This window comes from Episyrphus balteatus, chromosome 3, assembly GCF_945859705.1.
Source record: "Episyrphus balteatus chromosome 3, idEpiBalt1.1, whole genome shotgun sequence".
Lineage (NCBI taxonomy): Eukaryota > Metazoa > Arthropoda > Insecta > Diptera > Syrphidae > Episyrphus > Episyrphus balteatus.
In genome coordinates, this window is record NC_079136.1 from 79,754,911 (window position 1) to 79,774,917 (window position 20,007).

Here is a 20,007-nt window from a genome sequence, read left to right on the forward strand (position 1 = left end):
TTAGAAAAGGTTTTGAAAAAATTAGGTATTGTTCATATGACTGGTACCGTTAGCAAAACAAAATCAATTTTTCCTTTTCCTTACCGCCTTACTGGTGTGGACTTTTGTCTAATGCAAAAAAAAAAAATTAAATGCACGACTGGGTCGCACGAACTAGCTCTTAGAACTAAAAACTTTTTATATACGAAGTTGGTAAATGTATAAAAAAAACTTAAAATTCGATCCTTAAATGAAATTCGGCTCCAAAAAAGTATGCAGTTTAATTTCTTTTATAAAGATGCATTAAAAAAAAAAATTTCAAAATTGTTAGAACCATTTTTTTTTTTAATAATTTTTTGAAAAAAAAACTTAAAAATAAATTTGATATGCCATTTTGTAGAAACTTTTAATCAACACGTAAAGCCAAAATTTCAAAAAAAATTCAATACCTATCACGTTTTTTTTAATCCAAAATTTTTTTTTTCAAAATTTTGTTTTTGATTTATATTTAGGAAATATAAATGTTTTTTAGGGTGCTTCTTATATGGTCGAAAAAAATCTTTTTTTTTCGATTTTTTAATGGGACACCCCTGCATTATGTTCTACCATATAAGCATAGTGTATGGTATTTTTTTCCGATTTTAATATTAAAATTTAGGGGTCGCTATCATTCACTAAAGATGTAAGTAAAAAAAAAGATCAATTTCAACAAAATTTTTTTTGTTACAATACAAAGTACGTTTAAGACCCGATTTTTCAATCTTCTAATAAACAGTCAGTTAACTGTCTGTCGAATAAAGATATTAGGCTCATAAACAATCAGATAAAATCATTGAATTTTTCAACTAAGCTATTCTACAGAATAACACAAAAAAATGTCAAATTCAAAAATATTCAAAATTAAACTTCATTTTTATTCCGCTGTATTTTTATCAAAACTTCTTTCAAAACAGTTAAAGATTTAATATAAAGTACTTAATTCTGATTACAAATTTTAAAATTTTTTGAGAAAAAAAAAAAACAAAATTTGGTGTATTTTTCAAAACTTTGAGTTGTGGTAGCAACCCCTAGAACGTGTTTAAACTGGACCAAATTTTACCCAATTTATATTTAAGGCAGGGAGAACAAAATGAAAGGGTGTCCCATTAAAATTTCGAAAATTGATTTTTAAGAAGCACCCTAATGTTTTTGCATAAAAAAACTCGATAAAATTGAATTGGTAATTTGGAAGATAATTTAAAATTTAAAAAACGGTTCCATGGGATGTACCGTTAGTAAGAATTAATTTAAAGATACACCTGTTTAAAAACTAAAACTCGATCGTAGGAGCCGTTTTTGGTAAAAAAAAAATTGATTCCAAAAACCCCTCGCCTGACAGGATCCAAAAACTGGTACATACCAAGTTTGAAGTAGATCGGCCCATCCGTTTAGGCTATAGCTCCTTATACAGATCGACAGACATAATGACAGACAGACTTTCGAGACCCATTTTTTTTAAATTCTCTACCATTGTTGTATCATGGAAAATTACTATCTCAATTTTTTTTTTACGAATGCATAACTTGATATAATAGTACGTTTATCGCAAGTAAAAAAGAATACAAAAAATATCAATCTCTCTTAGGTCCATTTTCTTCACTCGGAGTTGAACATAACTTGAGAATTTTTAATATAAAATTTCTCAAGTTGTGTTCAACTCCGAGTGAAGAAAATGGACCTTAGAATACGAAATTACAAACATTTTTACATTGACTTTTAATTGCGATTTAGGTACAATACTTATAATTTATTAAGATGAAAATATCGAGAAAAAAATGTTTGAAATTTTTGTTAAATTTTTTACGAGTATAGTCCTGACAAAAGTTTTTAAAAATAAAATACTTCTTAATTTTTGCATACCTTTTGTATGTACATTGTACAATTGTACATGAACATCCAAAACTATATCTATAAGTTATTTTTAGACTTCATCCTTTGAAATTTAAATATTTTGATTACTCCTCAGGAATTGATTTAACAGTAGTTGCTTTTAAATTTTAGACATATTCAAGAAATAGTTAAATGATAGATAGCTGTAGTTTTAGAAACCAAAAGTAATTTATTGGTGACAAATATGGTGCTCAAAACTTTTCAATTTTTCAGCTTAGTATGTCTGTCCTTATTCAAACAACTAACACAGCAATGCAAAACTTAATTTAAATTTTCGAAAAATTGAATACCATTCCACAAAATGTGAGTGGATTAGGTCCTCGAAAAATTGATAAAGAACTCTATCAAAATCTAGTTTTTTTTTTTTAAATTAAAATAGATTTTGTCAATTTTTTGACAAAAAAAAATACGATTTTTTATGACCTACGATTGAATGAACAAAATAAAAATGATATATACTCGTAAATAAATCAAATCTTATTTTCCGCTCAATCGATTGCAATCCAAAAATGCCAATCTAAAATAGAATTCAATGTGTGTGTCAGTGTTAGAAATTTTCTCTATCCCTTTTGCGAAAGCTGATATTTAAATTGCCAAATACATCTGTAGAATATATGTATCTTCACTATATGTATATAAAAATACATACAAAGAAATATAATACCTGCCTTCGTATATTATTTGAAAAATATGTGTATAGATGATGTCCCTACAGATAGATACAACATCATCTATGCATGCTTATATTGATTCCTACCATAAGGTTTACAATTGGTATTCTATATATGCAATTTCGTGGCAGTCAGCCATAAAATATATAAATATGCATTTACCTATACAGAACGTGCCTTATACACAATACAACCATTTCCGAAACCAATAGCAGCTACGAGCTACCTTGCGCACAGATTTTCTTTGTCATTTCTCCAGAATTTATCCGAGGATGCCATCTAGACGTCTGATATTTTGAGTGCATTACCGACATCGATTTGTGTTTAACTCCCTTCCATAACTCAAAGTCAAACAATCCTAGTTCTCAGGATGGGAAAATTCAATTTTGCCAAATATTTTCCGATAGATACTAAGTTGCTATTTCTAGATTCGGTATATATATCTTTCTCTTTCGTTCTATTTTTCCATTTAAATTTTCCAATTTCCATACCAATTTGAGTTTCATGAATACCTACCTAGGAAACAATTTTTTTTTTGTATATTATGTAGGTCTGTGCGTTGTTATAAAAGGTCAATAAAATTGTGGTCACGTTTTTTCTTTGAGCAAAAATAAAAATCGAAAAAAAAGTATAGAGTGTTTAAACACTTAAACAAAATAATGGAATAGGTTATCCTTATCAGTATGATGTGACAGATAATGTGAAAAACTTAAGAGGCTTTTCTTATGGTTATCTGCTTGCCATAAACAAATTCTTAATGGCGCTGCTTTATTAAGTGCAAATTAAAAATGATATTACCAGAATTACATCAGAGATTTATGAATAAGACGTATACACATAGGGTCAGCTACTCGTAGATACATATGTATATAGCAATATTAAATTTGAGGAAACAAATCCTATAAAATTGTTTATTACGTTAAAGGAGCTTTTTTTTATTCTACTTATATTCGAAATAATATCACCGTAAGTATAATGCAATGTAACAAAATAAAAGTGGGTACTTATTAAATCATCGGTAGTAAAAATAACTCTCAAATTCAGTTCAAAAATTAGGTACCTAAGTACATATAAACGAATTTTATTCTAATAATCAAAAATATTTGTAGAAATGTCAAGGACTTTGTACTGGTGTAACAAAAGGAATATTTTATTTATAAAAAGCAAGTTGATAAAGAGGTAGGCAATAGACAAATATTATTAATTAAAATTAAAATTTAAATAAAGCTTATGTAATTAATATCTTTATTTAAAAAAAAAAAAAATAGAAAAATAAAGAAAATTTGTTTCTGATATTTTTTAAGCATTTTTCAAAAAATACAATCAAATGAATAGAAAGGGAAATATACCGTTTTAAAGGAAATATGCTTAGGTATATTAATTACTAATTTATCTAATCAATCATTTAATTATCGCATTCAATTATCCAATACGTTACTTTGAAACACCCCGACCGCCGACCCATTTTAATAGAAAGACCTTTTAATACTACGTGATACATTTTATTTTAACTTATATTGTTGCATTTTAAAGTTAATTTATGAATAATTACATATTTATGAACCTGTGGCAATTATTATTCATGAACAAATTAATCATTACACATGTATTTCGACGATTTTGTTTATATTAATTCAAAATTGCTATAAATTTTTCACCACATAAAAAAAAAAACATACAAAATAATATCCGACCGCTTATAAATTATGGACATATTTTTAAAACAAATTTCATATTTTTGATAAGGAAAATACATACACTATTGCATTCAGTTGAATCTGGAAGTATTTGTGGTCTCCACACAAATATCGCACGACTGGGTCGCACGAACTTGCTCTTAGAGTTAAAGTTGCTTAAATTTTTAAGACTTTTTATATAGAAATTTGGAAAAAAAAAACAAAATTCGTTTTTGAAAAAAAAAAAATAAAATAAAATCTGAAATTAAATTGCCCTCCAAACCAAGTATGCAGTTTTGATTGATATATTAACATGCATTTTTAGAAAAAAAATTTTCAAAATCGTTAGAGCCGTTTTTTAAAAAACTAATTTTTTATAAATATTTTTTTGGAAAAAAAGTTTTAAAATAAAATTAGTATGCCATTTGGTAGAAATCACTAATCAACATCTAAAAACAAAATTTCAAAAAAGTTCAATGTCCCGTTTTCGAAAATTTGATTTTTCAAAAAAAAATTTTCAAATTTTTTTTAAAAATCCAAAAATTATTTTTTTCAAAATTTTATTTTTGGCTTATATTTAAATTATATAAATGCTTTTTCACAAAAAGTTTCGTTGAAATCGAATAAGCAGCTTCGGAGATAATCGGATTTGAAAAAAATGGTTCTATGGCAGGTACCGTTAATAATGATTTTCAAAAAAAATTTTTTCTATTGAAAGATAGACTTTAGCTTAAAACTAACATTTTAATTTTTTAAACAAAATCGTTGGAGCCGTTTTCGAGGTATTTCAATTTTACTAAAATCGGTATATGACAAGTACCGTTATTTTTGGTCCAAAAAAATTAATTCCAAAAACCCCTCTGGAGAGTCGCCAAATAACGCTACATACCAAGTTTGACATTAATCGGTCCAACCGTTTAGGCTGTAGCTCCTTATACAGACAGACAGACAGACTGACAGACTGACAGACTGACAGACTGACAGACTGACAGACTGACAGACTGACAGACTGACAGACTGACAGACTGACAGACTGACAGACTGACAGACTGACAGACTGACAGACTGACAGACTGACAGACTGACAGACTGACAGACTGACAGACTGACAGACTGACAGACTGACAGACTGACAGACTGACAGACTGACAGACTGACAGACTGACAGACTGACAGACTGACAGACTGACAGACTGACAGAATGACAGACTGACAGACTGACAGACTGACAGACTGACAGACTGACAGACTGACAGACTGACAGACTGACAGACTGACAGACTGACAGACTGACAGACTGACAGACTGACAGACTGACAGACTGACAGACTGACAGACTGACAGACTGACAGACTGACAGACTGACAGACTGACAGACTGACAGACTGACAGACTGACAGACTGACAGACGGACTTCCGTTACCCACTTTTTTGGCATTGTCTACCATCGTAATGTCATGGAAAAATGTTATCTCAACTTTTTTTTTTGTACGAATGCATAACTTGATATATAGTACCTATATCGCAAGTAAAAATAGTAAAGAAAACAAATCTTCAACTTGTGTTTTAATTCCGCGTAGTTAAGAGTTTAGTTTCAGTTGAGTAATATTAAGTATAATGGCTCTAAATTAACGAGTTGTGTTGTTATTGAGTATACAAATTAAAGGTTATATTAGCCGTGTTTTATTGGTACTCAGTATTTTACTGAGTAAACTTTTTTTGCTGTAAACAACAAAAAAAGATTACTTTTATTTATTTTTTATAATCCTATATTGTTGAAGGGTCAAAAATTTATATTTCTATACAAAAAATTTCTCTGTAAACCAACAAATAAAAAACTTTTTTTTTATCCTTAGCAATCATTTGTTGTTGTTTACCGTGTAAAATTTTACTGAGCTAAGTACTGAGTTATCAATAAAACACGGCTATTGTATCCAACTCAAAGGGACTAATACTTAAATTTGTCACTAAAACTAGATCATAAACAAGGATGTGAAAATTCATAACCAGAAGTTCCGAGAAAAAAAAACATGCTCAAATTAACCGGATTTCTGTCTTAAATTAAACAGTCAACTCTTTTTAATTGAATGCGCTAATTTAAAAAAATAAGTATTTATAAGCACTTATTTTAGGAAAGCAAATCTTCTTATTTTATGTGAAGACATTTTACGAGTATAATTAAAAAAAAATCTAGCAGCCACTGGGCGGTCACTAGGCGAGAGTCACTGTTGAAACACTGTGCAAGTTAAAAAAAAAATTTAAGACATGTTTGTTTGTTTATTTGGCACCTGAAAAATTGTTTGTCATCATTAGTTTTTTGATTTATCGGTACGACCTCGAATAATATTTTTTTCGTAAGTTTTTTTTTTCAATATAATTTTAAAGCCTGAACTACATAGAAACACAAAGTGAAAAAAGTACAAAAAAGTTTCTAATTTTTCAAATAGTTTTAATTTTTAAATGTCACATCAATAAAATTGTTTTTGTTATTTTGTACTTTTTTCAGTTTGTGTCTCGATGTAGTTCTAGCTTAAGCATTTTGCCTGGTTTGAAGTAGTTTTTCTTTTTTATATTGTACTGCTCAAATGTTCTTTATTACCAGCTAAAAGACGATATATACAATTTCGAGCAATTTTTTTTAACAATATAGCGATTTTTTTATTCAAGAAATTTGGATTTTTTTTCCATTGTTATCGTTTTATTATGTTTTTGTAGTGTAACTAAAGCAAATTACAGATCCAATTTTGATTATTTCTGTTCTTAAACGAAAAATACTTTAACCTGTATGGGTTAAAAATTGCCGATGTTGGTGATTTGTTTATTAAAAGTAAAATGTTTGATGTTAAAAGCTTATTTAGATTCACTGCTCAACACACAAAAATTTTCCAGACCGTTGTATATCATTTCTTGCTAAATTAAGGGTTTCTGATTCCAAAAACAATATTAGTTTTTTTCTAGCAGCTATAGTTTTTTAATTATTCATACATGAAAATTCATAGAAATTCATACAACCTTTTTTTTGTTAATTTTTTTTTTTATTTAAAATAAAAAATTTTACTTACTGAACCAAAAAACATTAGATTCGAGATAAATTTTTCCAGCAATAATCTAAAAAAAAAAGTATAAAATTACTCCCAAAATGTGAAAAATGAAAATATCTCCAAAAATAGAGCTCCTAGAAAGCAACCAATGTGATTTTTAGGCTTAGTGAGCCCAAATGCATTAGATTCGAAAAAAATTTTTTGGAAAATGTTAACAAACAGTTAAAATAAGCATTACTTTAAAATTAGTACGAAGTTACCCCCAAAATGTTTAAAACTAAAATATTTCAAAAAATAGAGCTCCTAGATAGGGGAGAGTGGGGCAGTTTTGAACACGGGGCACATTTGAACACTGCATATAAAATTTTAGTATATCAATCTTTTTTAGAAGTATTTCGATATTTGAACCCGTCAACACGATATCCATAAATGTCAATGACTTTCCATCGTTATCTCTGCTGACTTTCAGATTTATAGGTGGAAGGTGATTTTTATAGTGGTTTTGAATTATTTCAGTTTTTTAGTTGTAAGAGTTTAAACAAAAATTGGTACCTGATTTCAAAATGCAATACAATTTTTGTTAATGGTTAATGAATTTTAAACTAATTGACGGTGAATTTTTGAATGAATACATTAATGTTAAATATTTATTCAACATTTTATGTCGTTGACACAGTTGGGGCAGTTTTGAACAAGTATGGTGGGGCACTTTTGAACATGTTCAAAACCGCCCCGAGCAGTTTGTATCAGACAATTTAAGGACACTTGAATGTGTTATATTTAATAAATCGTAATGTTCTTATAAAAAAAATAATGAAACTGGCATTTGTGGCCAAAATTAAAGAAAAAATGGGAGTACAACAATACAAAAATGTACAACATAATTGAAGATTTAAAAAAATTCCTGAATTCTTCAAGTTCTGCTAGATTTTTCTCGATGAAAACTCGATTATATATCGCTTAAGCGTTATAGAAATTAAAGTCAAGCTACCTACACCAATTAATGCTCCTGGTACATGAAGAACATCCGCTTTGTTAACATTTAGATTTAATATTTAAATCTAAATGCGATTAAGATCGCAAAATAAATCTATTTTACTCTGAGAAGCATAAATGGTATGAATACCATTTTTCTAAAATATATTTTAAATGAATTTTTATTTTTTTTTCTTTTTCTTTTGAACTTATAAATGTGATAAACTGATAACTATAGTATACATTTTAATGTTATTTTTTCTGAGTTTTTATTATTTGTTGCTTAATTGAATATGATATAATAATCAATTTGGAGTTTTTGTGTGTTCTTATTAAAAAACTAATAAAAATTTAAGTATTATTTATTCATTACAACGAAACTAATACTGCTGTTCAAAAGTGCCCCTTCCATGTTCAAAACTGCCCCACACATGGGGCACTTTTGAACATAAGAGCCTATATCTTTAAAACATCAAAATTCAATATAAATAATTTGTTTAACTAACCAAATGTTCTTTGAAATCGAAGTTCAATGTTACTGTTCAATGTAAGTAAACTTTACAGATCAAGAAATCGAACATATTTCGTTCAAGCAGCTTCGAAAGCAAAAAGTGTTCAAATGTCCCCCACTCTCCCCTACATTAAGTTTAATAAAAATTTTTCTGGAAAATTTTAATAACTGCTCAAAATAAAGAAAACTTAAAAATTATTATGAATAATCCCCCAAATATGAAAAATTATATATTTCAAAAACTAGAGCTGCTAGAAAGAAACTAATATGATTTTTGAGCTTACTGAACCCAAATCTATAAAAATTGATATAAATCTTTCTGGAAAATTTTAAAAAGTTGAAATTTGTTGGCCAGTTTTATTTACAGAAAAAAATTATATGGGAGTGAAGAACAAGATTAATAGGTTTAAGCAGTAGTAGTAATTTTCTCACAAATCGAATACAAATGTAAAAAAAATTTATTACAACACAACGGCAACACATATTTATATATATTTTTTTTTTATAAAATATTAATGTTAAATATTTTTCTATTAAAAACCTTACTTTGAATAAAAAAAAAAACATTGAAATGTTATCAAAAGATAAAAAAAATAAGAAATTGGAAATACAAACTTATTCATAAGTAAATAAAAGCCTAAACAACAGAAGAAGCCATTTTAAAAAAGATATACAATTTTTTTGTCGTTGGTTTTAGGATGACCATTACTTGAAACAGTATACCTATAAAGGTATTTTTTCTAAAGAAAATGCATTTGCTAACCCTTTTCATTTCATAGTACTTACCTATAATAAAATTCAAATAAAATTTTTGTGTTGACCCATACGATACCCAAATTTTTTTTAGAATCCACCTCAAAATTTTAAACAGTAGGTATACCTAAATAATCATGGATTCCAAAAGACTGATATTTTCACCCTTGCAAGAATTAAATAAATATTTTACGAATACTCAAGAAAATGCTTAATAACTCTCTAGAATCATTTTTAAATAAAAGTTATTTTGAATCATCATTCCCTAGAGTATAATAAATAACAAACTAAAGTTGAATTAAAATACAATTTCTTATCCAATTGTATAACAATTTCACAATAATTCAAAATAAACAACATGAAAATATTTGTTGTGGTCTCAAACTATAAAAAGAAAACACATTTTATGTGTTTCACTTAACACTCGAATCCGGACATCAACAACTACTTTTCTCGATTAGGCCAGAGCGTGCAGAACATATTAGTCACCCAACACCTGGTTTCATGATATAGCATTCCTTGTGACAAATTCCATTACTCTAACCAAAGCATTCCGAAAAACCTATCATTATTTTTCAGACACACTTTGCTGCTCCAAATGACTATTGCAAAGATGTACCACATTGAAGATGTCAGGTTAGACTATGCATTATGAATAATGATGCCAGCTTTTAATATTTCTGTCGTATGTTTGGATGACATTTTTTTTTTTCTTATACTTTCTTCATGCTCTGAACTCTTGAACTAGGAGCATATCCTGCGGAACAAATTTTTCTATTGTGTATTAAAAAAAAAAAGGAAAAAAAAATTCTCGGTAGAAGGACTTACGAGTGTTATTATGATGGTTACGAGCAACGACGACGACGATGATGACGACAGTGGAACACTGATGGCACAGCAGCCCCAGTGACGAAGATTGAGTATGGCAGGAATAGGAACACGCCCTCATTTGATTATCCGACATTATGGGACGAAAGGATTTCCAATAACACGTATTTTATTTTCCTTGATGCCTCTCCAGCACTCTTCGATAAACCTCCACTCCAAGGTTCTCGCTTGCTGGGAGTTGGAGTCGCTCTCGTTAGAATTTGATTTGAGAATTCAGTTGGAAAAATGACGGTCTTTTCAACCTTACACTGCCATTATGCAATGAAAGCTCTGTAAAATCAATCTCGTTTTATACGAACAAAAATACAGCCATAATATACCCAAACCTACGAGTATATATATTATGGAGAATTTTCCTTCTGTTCGGTATTATAGTGAAAGTTCTGGATGGATTATTTGGAACAGGCTTTTGTGGAAGGAAATGATTTTATCAATTTGGATTCGCATTCAAGCCATTGGATAGTAATAATATTAATGTTCGATTATAGTTCCAAGGAGCGCGGATAAATGACAGACAGAAGATGGTTCTATTGTGAATAGGAAAATCAGATTCCGGTGCAGCTGTTTGTTGTATATGCGCATATGATGAAAGCATGGTGCACCAGCTTTGGTTTTTGGAATTCCGTTTGTGTATCTCGTTAGCGATTCATTTTGTCTGGTATATACGTTAAACCGTGCATATTCAGAATATTGTTCGTTGAAGATCTTGATGAGTGATTCAATTAGATAATTCATCGGAGATATATAGGTATTTTGCAGTTAATATTGTTTTGTCGATATTGAAATAATAAAACTGCTCGACTATTATATGACTCGCACGAATATTTTCTTTTGATTTAAGTTTCCTTAAGTTTAATGAATCTATAAAAATCAGGATCGATGTTTTAGTGAAGGAAAATGTAAAGAATTAAGTACCGAAAGGGTTTATAATGAAAACTTGAATTTTTATGGCTTGTATTGACGAAGAATTTCATCCTTCATAAAATATCCAAAGTCACAATCCCCTTGTTGGTTATTTTTACCGCATTTGAATAAGACAGGTAGTTTATAAATAAGCTGAAAATTGTAGCTTGAACAAACTGGTCATATGACACTCAAACTCAATTTCTTACTTTTATTTCAGAGCAACACCCTGAAAAAAATTTGTATTGTGTGACAAAGGTTTATTATTTTAAAAGTGCTATTGCAGTTTTCAAAAATGTACAAAAGTTTCCAAAGTTGAAGTTAGAAGATATTACAATTTAAATGCAACAAAACAGGGCTTTTCAGAGAAAGATAAAAAAGAAAAAGAAACACATTTTATCGACTGTTGTTTGTTTAGTTAAGTATTTTGGTCTGAAAACCCCTGTTTTTTGCATTCAAATTGCAATATATTTCGTTCGGAACTGTTAATTAATTTGCAGCAAAATGGCGCATGAAATAAAAAATATTTTGATTAATTAATTATTTCTTATTATTAGGCAATGTTTGAGTGAAAGAATTGTAAAAAACAAAAATCAATTATGAGCCGCGAGGAAGCAAAATACTGTTGCAAGGTCGGGATTTTTCCAAATTTCACAAAAACTGCATTAAATCGAAAACCGTAAGGATTTGGGATGAACAAGTTACCAAGTTCTGAGAGCCCTAAGGTTGGCTTATCAGCATATTTCGTATGATCCATTACTTTTGGGACACCCTGTATATCTAGTTATGCATTCATAAAAAAAAGTTGAGATAACAATTTTCCATGATATTACGATGATAGAGAATGCGAAAAAGTGGGTCTCGAAAGTTCGTCTGTCCGTCAGTCAGTCTGTCAGGATGTCTGTCGGTCTGTATAAGGAGCTACAGCTTAACCGGATTTCAAACTTGGTATGTAGCAGTTTTTAGATCCTGTACAGAGGTGTTTTGGAATTAATTTTTTTGGACCAAAAATAAAGGTAGGTACCTGTCATCTACCAATTTTGTAAAAGTTTAATTTTCTCAAAAAGATTTTTATTAAAAAAATCGTATTATTTTTTAAATTTTTTTATGATTTTTTTTTTTTTCAGAAATTCTCATTAACGGTGCCTTCCAAAGAACAGTTTTTTAAATTTCATAATTATCTCCCAAATTAATTTTAACGAATTTTTTTATGCAAAAACATTTGTATTGCCTAAATATAAATCAAAAATAAAATTTTGACAAAAATATTTTTTTTTGGATTTTTTAAAAAACTTGGAATTTTTTTTTTTTTTTGAAAAATCAAATTTTTGAAACGTGACAAAAACATCTACCTGCTTACATGGAGGCACATATTCTATTTAATTTATTTGTATAGCTAAGAAGTTTAAGAAAAAGTAATTTGAAAATTTCTTTAACATGTTTTTTTTTTATATAATATAAAAATTTCCAAATACTTTAAAGCCTTTTTTCGAAACGAAATTTTCGACCATTTAAAATGTACGATTTTTGTATCGTGGGAATGAAAAATCGGATAGGTTTCCGAAAAAAAAAATTAAGAGTACGCCGAAAATCTTAAATTCAGTAAGATTTTTCCTCAATAAGTGCGTTTTATTGCGGTTTTTTCTCTTCCAATCTCGATGTTTTCTCTCCAAAATTTCGTATACCGTTCTTGAGAAATTGTTATTCAACACATTATTAGTTAATTTGACTTGACTTTGTTATGGTGATGATGTCATTAAATATGAATTTATAATCAATTTTTGTTGTGATTATTACGACTATGATTACAAATTTAATTTTCTTCAAACCCTATGCTCTTTCTCATGAGTATATCCCAAGTAACAATTTCAAACCTCGGTTACAAAATAACCAAAGTTATAAAATAACTGCAAATAACCGCGGTCAAAAAGCGGCTATAAACGGGTTGTTAAAAGTCTGTGGTTAATTTTAGGTTAGAAAAAAAACCCAGTATTTTCGAAGGTTTGTTTTGGGTTAAAATTATACGTAAAATAAACTTTTTAGTCATAAATTAGTTTAAAAAATTCCATTTTTAAACTAAGGAAATATTTTGGCTATTTATTTACTTTTATTAAACCCAGGTTACATTCTTGTTATTTTTTCAACCCAATTTTTTTGGTTAAATTATAACCTCAGTTTGAAGTTGGTTTTAAAATAACCAAATTTCTTCAAAAGTTTCGGAAAAGTATTTAAATAACTCGTTTTTGACACAAAGTCATAAATAAGTTTTTAAATAACTTCTAGTTTTGTGTTTTAAGGGTTAAAAAATAACCAAATTTTGGCTCCAAGTTTGAAGTAAGTATTTTAATAACTTTTTTTTTCGCACAAAAAGTTTTTTTTTAAGTTAGAATTTAACCAAATCTGATCCCAAAGTTTTAAGTAAGTATTTTAATAACTCTTTTTTTACCCACAAAGTTATTTATAGGTTATAAATTAACCAAATTTTATCTATAGTTTGAAACGAGTTTTTAAATTACTCACTTTAAGATGGAAGTTGTTTATTGGTTTAAAATTAACCCATTATAGAACCTAAGTTTAAGGTGAGTTTCTAATTAACTTCTTTATTTTTGTCTTTTATGGGCTAAAAAATAACCAAATTTTCATTACAAGTTTCAAGTAAGTATTTAAATAACTCCTTTTTTACACAAAAAGCTATTTATAGACTAGAAATTAACCAAATTTGACCTTAAGTTTGAAACGAGATTTTAAATTACTGACTTTTTACCATTAAAGTTGTTTATTGGTTTAAAATTAACCCATTATAAATCTTAAGTTCAAGGTGAGTTTCTAATTAACTTCTTTATTTTTGTCTTTTATGGGCTAAAAAATAACCAAATTTTCATTACAAGTTTCAAGTAAGTATTTAAATAACTCCTTTTTTACGCAAAAAGCTATTTATAGACTAGAAATTAACCAAATTTGACCTTAAGTTTGAAACGAGATTTTAAATTACTGACTTTTTACAATGAAAGTTGTTTATTGGTTTAAAATTAATCCATTATAAATCCTAAGCTTAAAGTAAGATTTTAAATAACTACTATAAGTACGTATAAGTTTTTAATCAACTCGTTATTTACCTTTTAACAACCCTGGCAATTTTTCAACTAAGTTCCAACCCAATTTCAACTAACCAACAACTCTCCACACATACACATTCACCATACTCGAGCGTCGCGCGTCGCCCATCATATTTTTGTCTCTCATTTTTCTCAGATCTCTCAGTATTCTTTTGTGGCTGGTGGTAGCAAGTTATTGTGCGAGAAAGTTTTTGTGAAAAAATATAAATTAAATAAAAAAAAATATCTGTCTGTGAAAAATTATTAAGAGGTAAGTTATTTGTTTATAATTTATTTTAAATATTGTTATTTGTTTATAATTTATTTTAACCCTTTGCTTCCTAGTGGTTTCAGCATGATACCACCTATTAATTACTTTGTTAGTTTTTTTTACTACAAAATGGACTTTTCCTTTTGTACTCTCAGCTCAAAACATTCCTTATACAATGTTATTACTAGTACAATCATTATTTTTTTCATTTTAGTGTGTTGTTAGAAAATATCAAAACTTTTTTTCAAGATATTTGTATTTTTTTCCGGGAGCGAAGGGTTAAATATTAAATATTGTTTAATAAATAACTTCAGAGTATAAAAAATAACTTCTGAGTTTGAAAAATATCTTCTGAGTTTGGAAAATAACTTCTGAGTTTGAAAAATATCTTTTGAGTTTGGAAAATAACTTCTGAGTTTGAAAAATATCTTCTGAGTTTAGAAAATAACTTCTGAGTTTGAAAAATATCTTCTGAGTTTAGAAAATAACTTCTGAGTTTGAAAAATATCTTCTGAGTTTAGAAAATAACTTCTGAGTTTGAAAAATATCTTCTGAGTTTGGAAAATAACTTCTGAGTTTGAAAAATAACTTGAGAGTAGGCATACAGATAACTTAGCGCGTCTTTTCATTTGTCTTTCTCATTCCGCGTTATTATTCCAAGCTTGACTGTTGATAAAATCACTATAATAAAAATGTATTCTATCATTAAAAATAAAATTTGTAGTAGAACTACTTTTAAAAGAAAAGTTAAAAAAATAATATTAGAAATGCGTGAAAAAGAAAGAATTAAAAATCTTGAACAAGTTTTTCTTAGCAAGAGGTTATTTGAAGTGCAGCAACACCTTTCGGAAAATGAAATAAGTGCTAATTGTGAACAAGGTTTTTCTAACACGAAATTTGAAGAGTTGCAACACCTATCGAATATTATTTCTGAACATGAAAGTGACAGTGAAAATTCTGGAAACAATTGTGTCGCTGTCTCAACTAATTTTGAAGCTATTCCAGAAAATTTAAAAAAAAACTTAGTATTATGGGCTATTCAGCATAACATATCGAATATTTGCTTGCGTGATTTGCTTAACATTTTGCATAATTCTCATCCTTATTTGCCATTAGACCCTCGAACATTATTACAAACTCGCGTTTCCCTTGAGAAAATTTTTATCGAAGTTCCACCTGGTAGATACTGGCATTTCGGTTTGGTTCGCGCTCTTACTAAGGTTTTTGAAAGTGTTCAGACATGTCAAACAGTAATATTCTTGGACTTTAATATTGATGGGATTCCTGTTAGCAAAAGTTCAAAGGGCCAATTTTGGCCTATTTTGTGTTCACCAGATGGTTTTCGTGTGCCGCCGCTAGTAATAGGTGTTTACTACGGAATGGCAAAACCTTCAAGTGTTAATGAATTTCTGCGATTATTTCTTGAGGAGGCTGTTAACATTGATGATTTGAACATTGGTTCCAAAAAAATAAGTTTTAAAATCAGGAATTTCATCTGTGACGCCCCCGCTCGTTCTTATTTAAAAGGAATCAAAGGGCATAATGGTTATTTTGCTTGTGAAAGATGTAATGTAGAAGGGGATTATAATTACAAATCTCACCAAATGTGTTTTCCAAACCTATCAAAATCACTTCGCACGAATGATTCTTTCCGGGCTGGGATACACGAAGATCATCATACGCAACCATCTCCATTAGAAAAACTTCCAATAGATATTATTATGAATTTTCCTCTAGATTACATGCACTTGTTGTGCTTAGGTGTCATGAAAAAATTGTTGGTTACATGGATTAAGAATAGAACCCTTAAAACAAAATTCTCGGCAAAAAACATTGAGAGAATCTCTAAGACCTTAGTATCACTACGAAAATATGTTCCATGCGACTTCAATAGAACACCTCGTGGACTTGATGTGATAAGCTTTTGGAAGGCCACTGAATTTCGTATGTTTTTGTTGTACTTAGGTCCGGTTGTTTTGCAAAATGAAACTCATGAAGAAGTATATGCCAATTTTATGGAACTACACTGTGCTGTTTCAATATGTTTGAGTAAAAATAAACAAGTTTTTGTTGATGTCGCACAGAGTCTGTTCAAATCATTCATATATAACTTTTCTAGTATCTATGGAGCTGAAAACATAAGTTATAACGTTCACAATTTATATCATGTCGTAGATGATGTTAAATACCATGGACCTTTAGATAATATAAGTGCTTTCAAATATGAAAATCGTTTACAATATTTAAAACGTCGAATAAGATCTGGAAACAGACCCCTGGAACAAATTGCAAATAGGATTATCGAAGATTTTGAGAATGTAGATCTAATTGATGTAGATGAAAACAAAACTCCTATGCTTTATATGAAAGATAGGAATAAAATATGCAAAATTAAACACTGTGTTGGAATCTATAGAGCAATTCAGCTTCAACATTTTGTTTTGAAGTCGTCACTTGCAGATAGTTACTTCTTAACAAACTCAGAAGAAATTGTTAGAATGGAGTTTGCAACATATCGACATGGCATCCCAGTTATCTATGGTTCAAGCTTAAAACAAAAACAAAATTTTTACGAAAAACCGTTCTATTCTAAATTTTTAAGCGTTTATAAATCAAATGAAGAAGAAAATTTGCCTAATTTTTATAACATAGAAAATATTTCCTCTAAATTTTTCAAAATAACTTTACCAAACACTGAATCTGTTTTTTTTTCCATTAGTACATTGTTAATCAAAATGTATTGTGTTGTGGAGACGCTCGAAGATGAAGGGAAGTTCGTGACGGCAGTTCCCAAAAATTGGGTCATCGATGGAACGAAGCTATTATGGCCAAAGTCCAAGAAAGATTCCATTTGCGGTCGGAAAAATTGCATCACAGCATCGGATGATTGGCAAAGCATAGCATGCAAATTAATATTTGATGACATCGGTAAGATACAAGTTTAACTACATCTTTTTTATTTTATTTTTATTAAGTTCACTTAGACCACTTTTCTCCAAGTAAAATTTTATTCGTATCTAAACTTAAAGCAGTTTATCCTGGGGGCCTATTTTTGACAGCTTAGTTACGTTAATTTTGATACACTTTAGGTCCCCTTTCATATACTTAAAGTAATCGCGGTTATGGCCTTTCAATATTTTTATATTTGAATAACGCTTCATAATATTCTACACAATGAGATTTATTACAGAAATTAAAGTTTTTTAGACCGGTCTTTCTTATATAAACACATTACATTGTCATCGAGTGCAATTCAGCATCAGCCAATTTGCAAAACAATATCGCAAATTTCGCGAAGAACAATGGCGCCTTAAAACACGACTAGCAGGTGTTTTTGCGAGCGGGTGCAATAGCAAAACTCACAGCAACCCTTTTTCTCTTCGTTCACGACAGCGTGCGTGAACGAAAAGGCGTCACGGCGCGGCGCCCACGACTACAATCGACATGTTGATCTTGTGTGATCGATACAAGAGCAATAAAACAATAAAACATCGACCTTTTTTCACTTCACTTCGTTGACAAAATCAATAAGTGTACTGTACAACAATAAAACAATAAAACCGCGACCTTTTTTTTACGTCGTCCAAGACAGCGCGCTTGAACAAAGCGCCACCCGCGACCGACGGTCGACTTGTTGTTCTTGTGTGTTCGATACAAGATCAATAAGTGTACAGCGATAAAACAATAAAACAGCGACCTTTTTTTCGCGAAGAACAATGGCGCCATAAAAAAAAATTTTCGACCAGCAGGTGTTTTTGCGAGCGGGTGCAATAACAAAACTCACAGCAACCCTTTTTCGCTTCGTTCACGAGAGCGCGCGTGAACGAAAAGGCGCCACCTACAACATTTAAATATACATTTTTAAAAAGCTAGAAACTTAGTCATATTTGTAAAATTAAAATTAAGTTAATTGAATTAAGAGCTTTTGAAAGAATGGTATCTGAACTCAGATTTTTGAAAAAAAAAAATTATTGAAGAAATTTTAAGATGTCGTTTTTTAAACTTTTTCGTAATATAAAATGCATTTATTTTCAAATTTTTCTGACCACATTTATTACGATTTGAAATTATAAAAGAAAATGTCAATATGTATTACGGTTTATGAAAAAAATTAAAAAGTATTTCATTTTCGAAGAACTTTTTTTAATAGAAGTTTTGAAAAAAAATTTTACTTATTTGTTTTTTAAAGTTCAACATCTAAATATAAAGTCATTTTTTCTTCAGTCAATAGCCCTTATTGTTGAAAGTTAAATAGCAAAAATTTAAAGTTCTTATTTACCAAAGTCTTTGAGAAAATTAATTATTTCAAAGCAAAAATTCAGTTTTTATAAAAAAAACCCATTGAAATTGAAATTTTTTTCAAAAACTCTTGATTAAATTTAGTGGATTTAAATTTAGGAGATAAGAATGAGCTTCTGGCTTTTTAAAAATGTATTTTAAAATATTGTAGGTGTTGCCGTTGTTTTCAAAATATTTTTTTTGTGTTTAAAGTCAGATTATGAGAAAATTGCATTTATCTCTTAAACGATGGAAGATTGTCCCTTACTCCCTTATATTTTTTTTCCTTAAATAACCTAGAGAATCTTTTGCTATCATTTGTTTTATGAAATTTAAGAAAAAAAATGGTTGTGTTCAAAAAAAATTTAATTGTAATTTTAAAAAACAATACGGTAACATCGGCAATTTTTAATCTATAGACTTTAAAGCATTTTTAATTGCCTACGTTTGAAAAAAAATCGTCAAAATCTGAGCTGTTCGGCCGGTCTTAAGCCGCTTCACCTTTTGAACAAATATTTTCTTGTATCCCTTTCATGCCACTTATATTTACGACAAAACATGTATTTCCTTTTAAGGTTCCTGGGAGGAAGCAGTTCAGAAGGAAAAGGATGCCGAGTATTTGTCTTCTTCTGAAGAAAATACGGAAGAAGTGACCATCGACACCAATTCTTCGGAATACATGACAGATATGAACAAATTGATGTCAACTTTGATTCCTAATTCTGGTAAGTTTAAAATGTATAAACATGGGAACAAAGTTACTAATTTTGTCATACTTACTTCTAATTTTCAAGACGTTTCCTCGTTCACCCCCCAAACTGAAGATGTTACCATCACTAATGTCATTTCCGAGTTATACACGTATGAAGGTAAAAAATGTATTTTAGCACTAGTACAATTATCAAAGTCGTTTTTAAACTCCAGCTTATCTTAGACTGGGGTTTATCCAATGTTATTTGAATAGGATAAACCCCAGTCCCTCTTAGTAACAGCTGAGATAGCATATTAGTTCTTTCACTAACCGTATTACTTTTTTT

General features: G+C 29.2%; 2 protein-coding genes and 1 long non-coding RNA gene across 5 annotated transcripts in view; 2 read left to right on the plus strand and 1 right to left on the minus strand.

Annotated features, from left to right (window-relative positions):
• LOC129915334 (uncharacterized) overlaps positions 1-12,559 on the plus strand; it is a 37,928-nt gene extending 25,369 nt beyond the window's left edge. The window contains exons 2-3 of the long non-coding RNA XR_008772280.1: positions 11,884-12,342; positions 12,454-12,559. This is a non-coding gene — a long non-coding RNA (uncharacterized LOC129915334). The remainder of the gene's footprint in view (positions 1-11,883; positions 12,343-12,453) is intronic.
• Positions 1-20,007, minus strand: part of LOC129915328 (neuroligin-4, Y-linked) — a 271,030-nt gene that overhangs the window by 169,916 nt on the left and 81,107 nt on the right. The window lies entirely within an intron of this gene.
• LOC129915330 (uncharacterized) lies at positions 13,820-20,001 on the plus strand. 2 transcript variants are annotated; one of them, XM_055994821.1, is made up of 4 exons: positions 13,820-14,692; positions 17,412-17,620; positions 19,546-19,695; positions 19,765-20,001. In XM_055994821.1, exons 2-4 carry the CDS (start codon positions 17,428-17,430, stop codon positions 19,902-19,904), a joined length of 483 nt encoding a protein of 160 aa, XP_055850796.1. In that variant the 5' UTR covers positions 13,820-14,692; positions 17,412-17,427; the 3' UTR covers positions 19,905-20,001. The 2 variants fall into 2 exon arrangements, with proteins under 2 accessions (XP_055850796.1, XP_055850795.1); XM_055994820.1 differs by having other exon boundaries at positions 13,820-17,620; positions 19,765-19,992.

Excerpts from the sequence above, each read along its gene's own strand:
- LOC129915330 (XM_055994820.1), top strand. The coding sequence starts at position 15,385 with ATGTATTCTATCATTAAAAATAAAATTTGTAGTAGAACTACTTTTAAA. Across the intron at positions 17,621-19,545 it reads ATTAATATTTGATGACATCG|GTTCCTGGGAGGAAGCAGTT; the intron begins GTAAGATACAAG and ends TTTCCTTTTAAG. Across the intron at positions 19,696-19,764 it reads AACTTTGATTCCTAATTCTG|ACGTTTCCTCGTTCACCCCC; the intron begins GTAAGTTTAAAA and ends CTAATTTTCAAG.